General features: G+C 37.7%; 1 protein-coding gene across 1 annotated transcript in view; it reads left to right on the top strand.

Annotated features, from left to right (window-relative positions):
- FAT3 (FAT atypical cadherin 3) overlaps positions 1–12081 on the top strand; it is a 643793-nt gene that overhangs the window by 528578 nt on the left and 103134 nt on the right. The window contains exon 10 of the mRNA XM_073887135.1: positions 1057–1196. Coding sequence (XP_073743236.1) covers positions 1057–1196 — 140 coding nt within the window. The remainder of the gene's footprint in view (positions 1–1056; positions 1197–12081) is intronic.

The raw sequence follows: 12081 nt of genomic DNA, 5'->3' as shown, positions 1-12081 counted from the left end.
ATGTGCTGTGGCTAAATAAAATTACTATCTAAGAACAAAATTAATTGACATCATGGAATTTCAGACTAAAATAAATAGAGCTTGTGAACATGTACTGATATTTAATTAAAATCAGTCCAGCGTTTGTACCATTATCTTCTCTCTCCCTTAAAAAGAAAAAAAAAAACAACTTCCATTTTGGGAAAGATCATAAACCACATTTTAGTTCACAGAGATGGAAAGAGCTACATAATTTCAAAATAGCCTGTGTTGTCCTGGCATATTATTCACAGATTGTGGGCTATACTTGGTCCAACAGAGGGGGAGGAAAGTTTTTTAAACTTTCATACTTACTGCTTTATGAGTGATGACACATAAACTGATGTGTTGTTCTACTTCTTTCCAGATTTCATTTTGTAACTCTCCCATAAACTTGCTACCTTTTTGGGAGAAAAATAATTCACACTGTCAAGATGGCAAAAAAGAATTTTTTTTTCTATAAACATCCCAACTTGCAGATACAGAATTTTTGATATGAAACTCAATTTTTTTTGCTTTTTCTTATTTTCTAGTATTTATACTTTTATTTCTGACATCTATTGGAGGGAATCTGAACTTTACCAACCAAATGTTTACCATCAATCCTAGATTTAAGAGTGTCTACACATTTTTGTTAATAATTGGACTATTTGTTTACTTAGAATTTAATCTATTTTGGAAAAGCAGAAAGGTCAACCAATTATTAGCAGAAAAACCACAAGGGGTTGGAGGCCCCTAAGCTTTCTAAATATTTTACTGAGTCAGTTTATGCTTTACTTCTTTAACATTAGTGCTGAGATTTTTCTTTGCAATACATTCTTTTTGTGACATTTGTTATGCATTGTAGAGGCTATGTTTGGAAATATAAATCAAGTTGGAAATAAAGAGGTCCCATTTAAGATGTACAAAATTGAGCCATAGGGATGCCTGTCAAAAAAAGTATTTCTATTTAAAAGCTCCCTTTAAAGCTATATGCGTCAATAGATGTAATAACTTCTCAGATATGCTAATTTCATGTTGTTTTTGTGAAATTATCAGGGGGGAATTTTGACAGCTCTTTTGACGCAGAGAAGGGTGTTGGGACCATTGTCATTGCAAAACCTTTGGATGCAGAACAGAGGTCCATCTATAATATGAGTGTGGAAGTCACCGATGGAACAAATGTTGCTGTTACTCAGGTAAGATGTCAAATTACTAAATGGTGAGAATGCCCAACGATCTGCTAATGTCAATGGTGCAAGTGATTAAAGAATGTGTTGGAAGTAGTAAATGATGTCCATGGATTTCTACTGTTTTTTTTTTTAAAGCATTTGAGAGAACAACCTAGGAAAAGGATTCTATCAATGATACTGTATAACTTAGCAGTGACTGTTCATGCATGGAAGAGTGATATGTATTTGCTTCCTGATCATTGACTGTAGATTTATCTCTTTGACAACAAAGTCAACTTTCCTTGAATTTACAAAGAAAAGGATGTGTATATTGTCTGAGTCAACACACCATTATATTCTTCACCTTTTCACTTGTCAGTCTCAGAGTTAGAGCTAGACACACCTAGGAGTTCAAGTTCATTTCACAGACTCAGATGGGTGATATGTTCAAGGTCACACAGCCTTCATTAAGAACAGGGATTGAGATTTAGATGCCCTGCGTCCCATCTCTCGTTCTAGCCTCTATGCCAGTGGGCCTTCATCTGCATTGTGGAATCCCCTGGTCATGGGGCCTGGGGTATTAAAACCACTGAAGCCTGGGCCCCACCAGCAGAGATCCTACATGACTCTAACAAGCAGCCAGGGGTAAGGACCATTGCTTGGACTCTGGCATGTGAATGTTGATGAAAGGGCATTGATAGCAAGGACAAGGAGAAAATCTCTGGGTGAGACCAACAGGATTTACCCCAAATATGAGAAGATTTTTTTTGTTGTTTTCTATTTTAGGACAGGCATACATGCCTACCCTATACCTCTTCCATTCTCCCTACTTCTCTCTCCTGTTCTCACGACCCCAGAAGCCATCACTCATCAACCATGGTCTTTTTTCCTGCTCAGCCCAAATTTGCCCTGAGACTCCTCAACACAGTGGTTCAGGACATGAAGATGAAATTTTTGCCAACCCCAAAGTTAGCAAGTGTCAATTTGTTTAAAATGTGATGTAAGCTCTTGTAACTATGTAGGCTCAAAAAGGAAAGAAGAGGATTGTTTCATGTGCTGGCTCTTAGTTTGAAGTGGTTTCAAAAATACGATGAGATTTTCTCCTTTGAGGCTGTGCATAATCATAAAATGGTGGAATTTTAAAGAAACAGTAGGGTTTGTTTCTACTTTTACTTCTTTACTTTTTGCCTTTGTTTACTTTACCTTTTCCTTTTCATTCAAATAAACTGAAACCCAGAAGGGGGACATCATGTGCACGAGACAACGGCAGCCAGTGTGTGGTGACTCCTGATCCTTCAACCCGTATCCTCTCCTAGGATGACTATACAGCTATAACTACCTGTGAGAGGCCCATTTACACCTGTTGCACCCATGTAACTCTTAATAGTTGTCCCATTCACTCTTAAAATTGCCCCAGTTGGGACAATAAATTATTTGGCCACCCTACTTAAATTTGTACTGCTTCAGGGGACTTTCAAGACTAAAATACAGATGCCTGGAAAGGACACCATGGTTGAGATCCTATGGGACTTGCACAATCTAAAAGCAAGCCCCCAAGACTAATATAAAACAACCCACTTGCTGTATTGCTAAGTCTCTATTGCTCATTCACTTTTGGAGTTGGCCAGTTCTTAGCATAGCCAACCTGAACTTTTTGGCACCACTTAAAAACATGAGATGTATTTGAGTAAAATACAAATAAAGCATGGAGCCATATTCATTTCCATACTTTTCTCCAGGGTTTTATAACAATTGAATGAAACAGTAAGTCAGTGTGCCCAGAATGTTATAGACACACATGAAATATGTTTGCAGTGAGTGAATGAATAGTAGGTGGGACATAGTCAGCAGGGCTTCTATGGCAGATATGCTGGATCTTCAAAGCACACAACTGATTTGTGTTAACCAAAAAAAAAAAAAAAAAAAAATTATCAGTGAAACTTTTCTTTTAGACTTTCATTAGGACCAGATGAGAAATCATTTAACAGCATGTATTCCACAAGTATTTCTTGGGTTCATACCATGTGCTAGGAGCTATGCTAGATGCCTGAGGTCACAGTGATCCAGAGTTTTAAAACCAGATGACTGATATGCACACACTCTTTAAAAGTTAACTTGGAAGCATGTATTATAAGACTTTGAATGTACACATTGTTCAAGTGCTACTTTGGTTGATTTTATTTTGGGCTAATGTACAATTAGACTTATCTCCAGAGCAGATAAGAAGAGTGGAAGAATTGGGGTGAAGGAGGTTTCCTTTGGCAAGGCCAAGCTAAGTAGGTTAATGAAGGGTAGCAAGAGATTTTCTTGTGAAAAGCTTCCAAGTCACTCTGTGTCTCCAGGGCCATGAGCTTCTCAAGAAGTGAGAACTAACCATTTCCAAAGTATAAACGTGTGTGTCATTATTACCACCAGAACACCATTACTCTGTCCATCAGGCTATGTTCGGGCCTGAATACCCACCTTCTGCCCCCAGCCTCTGTCAATCCAGGCCTCTGCTCACATTTGCCACAGCTCCGCTGACAACAAAGACAGAAGCAGTTCTCTCATTTAGTCAAAGCCCTCAGTATCAAGGACATTATTACAAAAAGATGTTTTGGTAAAGAAAAGGCATTCTAGGTTTCTTTTAGAAATCACTAAAGCATGCTCCAACCCATGACCCTATGCAACTTAATGATTCTACCATCAAACAGATACCCTTCACCATATAACTAAATAAATGTTTTGTAGCCCAAAAACACCTGTTCAGTTTTCCTTTGGGAACTTTTCTCTACTTTGTTCCTTTGGAATCATAAAACATCTATGACAAGGGCTTCAAATCAGCCAGAAACAACATGTTGAATTTCACTTCACAAATGTCAAATATATCAGAGCCTCGGGGATCTCAGTGTCTACATGAAAACCCTTCCTTCATCTTCATTTTTGTTCTGTTGTCCCAACTTGTAGGATTCTTGTGCCTCAGAGCTACAATATCTGGTGGCAAATAAACATCCTTTTCTTTACTGAGATTCCCTAGCATGAGTACAGAGTATAAAAAGGTTCTGCGGATTTCACGTTCTAAAGATTCAGATGTACTGAATGAGCACGTAAGCAGATGCCTTTCTCCAGCTGGCGTAGGAAGAAAGGCAGCAAAAAGGGATGTCAGAGAGTCCAAATGTGAGATGATTTGAAACCTTATTGCTAGTTCAGGTACAGCAGGGACAACATGGCAAGGAATGCAGGTAGCCTTGAGGTGCTGAAAGGGGTTCCAGCTGACAGCCCGCAAGGAAACGGGGACCTCAGCCCTCTCACCTCAAGGAACTAAATTTGGTTAACAACCTGAATGAGCCTGGAGCTGACTCACCCCCAGAACTTCCAGAAGGGAACACATCCCCGCTAACCCCTTGATTTTGGCTTTGTGAGACTCTTAAGTAGAGAACACAAGTGAGCCACCCTGTACTCAAACTTTTGACTTACGGAGTTAGGCGATAACAAACGGGTGTTGTTTTAAACCAAGTTAGTGGTCATTTGTTATGTTAGAAATAGGAAACTGTTGTCATCTTCACTTTACAGAAAAGGAAATTGAGGCAAAGTGAGGTTTGATCAGGGTTCAGAGGTAGATAGCTGGATTCCAGAGCCTGCTCTCTCAACCACTGTGCTGTACCGCCTCTCAAAAGCAAGGGTAAATCTAAGGCAGGAAGAGAAACCTACCTGGTTCTACTGGTTATGAAGGGGACACTTTTTAAGAGTGTTCCCGGGGAACATAGCATCACCTGTGGCTGTTAGAATGTCTCAGAGCCAGCCATACATGCTGGGCAAAATACCCCAATCTCCTCAGAGCCTCTGCTCAGCCAGATGCACCACAAGGACACACATTACCAAGGATGAGAAATTACTGGTTTTAACAACTTTCCCCACACATCTATCAAACCCATATGAGCTACTGTGTCTTCATAGCAAATTTAAATAAATCTAGAGCATGGCTCTTCCAAAGAACCAATGGATGGAAATATATACTAATATATAATGCCTGATAGTTGCATAATGAGACTTAATCAAGCTTCTTTCTTGTTTTATTTTCCTGTCTTACTGAGAATAATTAAATCAAGTATTATCACTACACTCACTTTTCTAGTGAGAAATTGGCACACAGATGGGTTGGGTGGCCATCCTGGGTGTACACAGGTAAAGAGGTCCAAACCCACTTTTTCCTTCTCAAAATCAGATAGATTTCAGAAACTTTCCCCTACACATCTATATATCTATAGAATATATGATTCATTAGGGGAAGCATTTGGTATAAAGGAAGGAGGATTGACCTTGAATCACGTGACCCTAATTCAAGTCAGCACTTAACCGGTTCCTGTCTATGTTACCATGAAAGGTAGCTCTGTCTCTGTGAGACTCAACTTCTTCTGTAGAAGGAGGATAACACCTTCCATACTTCCTGGGTTATTATAAGAATAAAATAAGATCTTTTAAGATATCTTGAAATCTGTGATGTGCTGTACACATGCAGCTTTTATTATTAGTCTCATCCTCAACTTAAAATTGGAGTAATATACCTGATAACTATAAAATACTGTGTGTGTGCCTTTCATTGTTATTCATGAAAGACAGCAGAGATATTCATGCCCAAATAAAAATCTAAAAATTACATTGATTTGATTCAGGGACTCGTGATATGTGCTTTTGCGATTTCAGTATGCCTTTCTTATTCAGGTCTTGCTTTGATTTATAAAGATATGAAAATCAGCTTGTATTTGTATGCTCCACAGCCAAACCTGAGATTAAAAATCTCTTTCAGATAATCTCCAAAATTCTTCAGCCCCACAAAAGCAGTTAATTGAGTTAATGAGTCACAGAGGTTTTCTGCCAAAGCATGTGTATGCATGGGGGCTGAGAGGTCTGGGACCTGAATTCCTCAGGTTTGCCTTGCCCTCCCCAGCCATGGCGATTCCATTCTTTTGTCTCTAAGGGATGTGTTGGGAGTTCCTAACTGGCCTCCTTCCTCAAAAAGCAGACTTTGTCTTGGAGATTTGGATTCTGTCTTATCCTTTCCCTCCATCTTGCACCTGCTTAAAGGCAGGTGAGGGTAAGAACGAATCACTTTAGCCAAAGCTGCTCTATGATCCCCTAGATGAAGGAACTCCCAAGGTATACATCCTTTGTCAAGGGTTTTCGTTTATCTTCTTTAGCATCACCTACCTCTTAGTAGGTGAAAAAGGAAGAAGCCCCAAGCCCCCTTGTACATTTACGTTAGGAAAATGCTGGAACTAGTACAATGATATAGAGATAAAATAAGGCAGCAAGCCAACTCTAGGCGGGACTTTCTGTTAAAAAAATAATGATGATAAAACTTCACTGTATGTCATAGATTTGTGCCTAACAACTTACAAGTAAATCAATTTTGGAAAATGGATTCCAATTTTAAAGGCAGCAGGGAACTTTCTATTTAGAATAATCCTATGATTAATGTTCCCGAAATGACAATGGTCATGTCACTTATCTCTTGTGCCAATTAGGATTTCTGGATAGCAAGGCATATAATATTTGCACACTTAATTGTTCACATACATGTTAGTTGCATTTGTAATTAATGTGTATATAATTTAAGTGCATATAGAAATAGTATAATGGAATGAGTATAGAATTTGTCTCCATATGACCTAGTTTAAGTCTGGCCTTGCCATTGGTACCTTGGGCACACCCCTTAACTTCTCTGATTCTCATTTTTCCCATTGATACACTGAAGACCATAAAGTTTAAGAAACGTATATGATGTGGATTTACACATTGTTAAATAAACACAAACCGACATGATTTTTTTCTACTTATATGTTCAAAAACAAAACTTGTAAGCCTGGGGAATATACAAGGGGCATTACCCTTGACATCACAATCATAGAATATTTTAAGAATGGTTTTGAAATGCCAGCAGAGGCAGAACAGAGTTTCAGTAATTTAGGGCTTAATTGGTTCTAATAAAAGATGGAGGCCTTACCCTCTAACACGTTCCATGGACACTTCATTCCATGAACCTTTGTAAAGCCAGGCTTGGCACCTACCCAGACTTAGCTTCGATGAGCCTGCAAAACCCAAAGTGTTTGTGGTGGGCAGCATTGAATCCAGCTCTGAAGAGACTTCCTACATTCAGGTTCCCTCCCGCTTTGATTCCATTGTACTTCCTTAGGCCTTTCAATTACCATTTGGAGCACAACATCTTTGAGAGTTACTTTGCTTTGTTTGTTAGTTCAGGAGCTCACAAATGGCCCCAACTGTGGGAAATAAAAAGCAAATGAGGAAAAGGAAGTCTTTGACAGAGAAACGCTTGTTCTGACTGTAGATTAGGCTCAAGACAAAGCAAGCAGAAAGAGGCAAGCTTTTCAGGAGCACATCAACTTAGAAACTTCATGAAGGTCAGGGCAGCCTTGCTGGCTGGAAAGGCTTTTTTATCCCGTTAATATAACTGCTTCTGTGAACACAAATATTTTAGCATCTTGACTAAGTTAACTTGAACTTTTTAAAAGGAAGAATTGGCAATCAAAGAATTTAGTATGACCTTCCAGATACAGTGAAGATTCAAAACAATGCCTAAAACTCACAGGCACACTTCTCAGCCCTTTTTCTGTTACCATAAACTCCAGGCCAATCTTGTTCCCATGTCAGACTCACTCTTTGGGCAAGTGTTCCTGGCACAGAGGTCATAGCACTGCCCTTTTCTCTTCCTCAGGAAAGTTCATCTGCACCAAAGTGAATCACTGTGCAGCTATTTATAAGAAGAGCTGTGGTCTGACCACATTTATTTTAAAAAGTAAATAATTTTCTAGAAGGCAGCCAAATGCCTGCATATTACTTAGAGGAGAATTGGTAAAAGCTTTCCCATTAGTCAGTAATAAGAAGGTCACCATCTTCACTACTATTTAACATTGTGCTCTAAGTATTAGCCAGTGCAAATAGATGAGATAAAGCAATTTGTGTTATAAAATTTATAAAGAAAATGGCAAAACAAATGTAATTCTTCAACATGGACTCCCTGGGGTTTGTGCATTTTAGATATATGAGTTTGGGTGGGTTTTTGTTTTTTGGTTTTTGGTTTTTTTTTTGAGAGACAGAGAGTGCTTGCAGTCCCATGCAAGAGCTGGAGGCAGGGGAGGGGCAGAGGGAGAGAGGGAGAGAGAGAATCCCAAGCAGGCTCCATGCCCAGCGCAGAGCCAGACACGGGACCGGGTCCCACAACCAGCCAAAATCAAGGGTCAGACACTTAACCACCTGAGCCACCTAGGCACCCCTACATGCTTTTAATAATTAAGATGGTCCTCACATTCAAGAAAATTCAAGAAAAATAAAGGAGCTTTTTTTAAGTACTATAAAAATATAAGGAATATGTCATCATTGATCTAGTTGCTGCTACTATTATTATTACTACAATGTCTAATAGTTTTATTGTCGTCATTGTAGTTATTGTTAAATTATACTATTAATATTATGATCATCATCTTCTTTATAATCATCATTTTGCCTGGATCATGGCATAATAGAATAAAATCTGTGGTATCACCGATGTCTAAACTTCGTGTACCAAGATACTAAATATTTAACTATGACATATATTGAGTGCCTGCAAAGTGTCCAGCCCTGAGCTAGATGCTGGGTATACATTGATGATCTCTGAAATTTATCTATAACCCCAAAATCAATGCTCTCAGCACCCTTGTGTTCAATCCCTGACATGCACAGAGCAGCAAAATATTGTCCCTGCTATTGTTGAACGAGGTGATGCTCCACCTTCTTGTCTCAGCTCTCATACTATATACAAGTGTCCTGTTTGCAATCTATTTAGTACTACTTTTTTTTTTTGCATTGTGTTCTTTGTTGGTAATCTCATGATTTGAAAGACCCCAAAATGTAGTACTGAAGTGCAATCTAGTGCTCTCAAGTACAAGAAGGATGTGATGTGCCTTACAGAGAAAATATGTGTGTTCGATGAGCTTCATTCAGGTATTATAGTACTGTTGGCTGGAGATTCTCTCCCTCTTCTCCCTCTGCCCGTCCGCCTGCATGCACATGCACACGCAGTCTCTCTCTCAAACAAATAAATAAAGCTTAAAAAGAAAAAAAAAACCTATTTGAGGAAAACTAAAACATCCCTGAAAAATGAAACCATAGATCTGAACAAATGAAGAAACACAAACTATGTCCTTGGATAGGAAGATTCCATCATAAAGGATCAGTTTTCCTAACTTCTACTTTTGCCATAATGCAATTTAAAACGCTATCAAATTTTTGTCAGGTGCTATACCAGTTGACTATAAAATTCATTTTGAAGAACAACAAGCAAGCCCGGCCTGGAAACCTTCTTAAAGGAACACAGAAAGGCCTAACTTTTCCAATTAAGACATACTGTAAAGCCTTTGTAATTGAAACATTTTTATATTGACATATGAAAAGACAAATAAACCGATGGAACACAATAGAAAATCCAGAAATAAACTTTCACATACAACAAAAGCCTCTAAAATCAGTGGGGAATTGATGGTCTTGTAAAAAAAAAAAAAAAGTGGGATTAAAATAAAGGCAAAGCCATGTGGAAAAAAATAAAACTGGATCCATTCCTCACATGATACAGGAAAAATTCCAAATGGAGTAGAGATGTAAATGTTAGAAAAGGAAACATGTAAAGGCTATTTTTAAAAAATGAGTATATTCACCTATAACCTGGAAGTGTAGAAAATGTTCTAAACTATGACTCAGTGTCCAGAAACAATAAGGGAAAAGATTGATGTATTCAATTTCATGAAAATAAAAATAAAAGTTTTTGCATGGCCAAAAAAAAAAAAAAAAGCAAAATAAAATTAAATGACAAAATTAAAAACATATTTGCAATTTATATCACCATGCTTCCAAAAATAAAGAAGAAAAAGGCCATCTAACCCATAAAAGAATAAACTGATATAAATAATTTTCACAGGAAAAGAAATGCAAATGACTCTTAAACATATGAAAAGATGCTCATCCTCGCTCATAATAAGCAAAAGGCAAATTACAAGTACACTGAAATGCTATTTTTTATCTATCAGATTGGCAAAAAATACAAAAGTTTGAGTACATACTCTGTTGGCAAAGCTGTGGAAGACAGCCATTCTTATATATTGCTACGGGAATACAAATTAATAAAACTTTTGGGAAGAGGAATAGGGAAATAACTAACAAAACTATATAAGCACTTATCCTTTGATCCAGCACTCACAATATAATATAAAAAGACCTGGGCACAAAGCTCATCTGTGCTCATTCTTTCTAAGAGTGAAAACTGGAAACATCTTACATGAATATCAATAGAGGAATGGTTGAATTAACTGTGATCCACCTACCCACTGAAAGAGTATCTCTATACTGTTGTGGGTTGATCTTCAGAATATGAGAATGCAGAGTTTCTCAACAGTGACACTATTGATGTTTTAGGTCAGATAGTTCTTTGTTGCGAGGGACAATCCTGTGCATTGTAGGATGTTTAGCAGCATCCCTGCCCCTTACACATTAGATTCCAGGAACACCCCAACTCCCAGTTGTGACAACGAAAACTATCTCCAGATATTGACAAATATCCCCTTAGGGACAGTCACCCTCAATTGAGAATCATTGATACGATGTTAAATGACATGGCATGTTGGAGGGCGGGACGGGGTATGTCAGGGGTTGAGGAAATGTATATGGTCTGTTTATATTAACTAAAGATGGATGAAATGTAACATTAATCCTTAAAAAATCATTACTTGGGGGCACCTGGGTGGCCAGTCAATTAAGCAACCGACTCTTGGTTTTGGCTCAGGGTCATGAGATTGAGCAGGGCTCTATGCTCAGTGCAGAGTCTGCTTGAGATTCTCTCTCCCTCTGCCCCTGCCCCCCTCCCACCCTTCTATCTCTCAAATAAATAAATAAATCTTAAAAAAAAATCATTACCTGTAAGAAAAGAAGGAATAAGATGAAGGGGAAAGAGATAGAAGCTAAACTACTTGAATTATACCGTTTTTGTAAATTTGACATTGGTACTTTTACATACAATATAAAACAAAATTAAATATTAAAACAAGTTTGAAATTTGAAAGTAAATGGAAGCAAATGAACTTATATGTGTTGGTGGCATAGCTACACAGAGAAGAACTCTTCTATGACTTTAAACATATTAATGGGACTGTATATCCCTAGTGGGATAAATCTCAAGGACCAAAAGAAATAAAAATAACATTAAATTGCTGTTGAATGATCATAGTTGTAATATAATTGCAATATCAATATTGTATTGTAATTCTGAGACTCGTGTGCATGTATTTCATATAAAACAGTAAATAATTGTGATGATGTAATTGCGCATGAGAAATTTCAGCATGGGGTTTCAGCACAGGATACAGATATAAAAAAGAATGAGATTAAGTAAAAAACATGATGCCCTAATTTTGAATTGGAAGTGTCAGTATGAACTCATGAAATGATTACTAACAACAAAAAACCTTTGCTGACCATCCACTGAAAAAACACTAAACACAATAGCAAATCCAATAGCAATGATCATTCCTAACACCAATTTCTAACTAAAAAGAAATCAATGCTTTTTGGAGAGAGAAATGGATAATATAAGACTGCATCAGAAAATGTACAAGATGACCCTGGAAAAAATCACCGGTAGCAATTATTAGAAGCAAAGAAGCTATCAAAGACTATAAGAATTGTGTCAAAAGATCTCAAGAGTTGACTTGAAGAGTCTCCCACTGGCCAAGGAGGGGCCATTTGTGCATCAGGAAGTATAGTACCTGCAACAGACAGAAATATATCATCTGTGATTAAATTCATGAGTTCATACCGGTGCTTAAAAAAAAAAAATACTTCATTGGTCACTTTAGGAGGAGCTGGAGAACCAACTCATTATTTTGAA

Source organism: Callorhinus ursinus, unplaced genomic scaffold (assembly GCF_003265705.2).
Source record: "Callorhinus ursinus isolate GAN/ISIS: 27379988/994484 unplaced genomic scaffold, GSC_fseal_2.0 scaffold76, whole genome shotgun sequence".
NCBI lineage: Eukaryota > Metazoa > Chordata > Mammalia > Carnivora > Otariidae > Callorhinus > Callorhinus ursinus.
The sequence above is the reverse complement of the archived record's forward strand: the minus strand, read 5'-3'. Positions and strand labels throughout refer to the sequence as shown.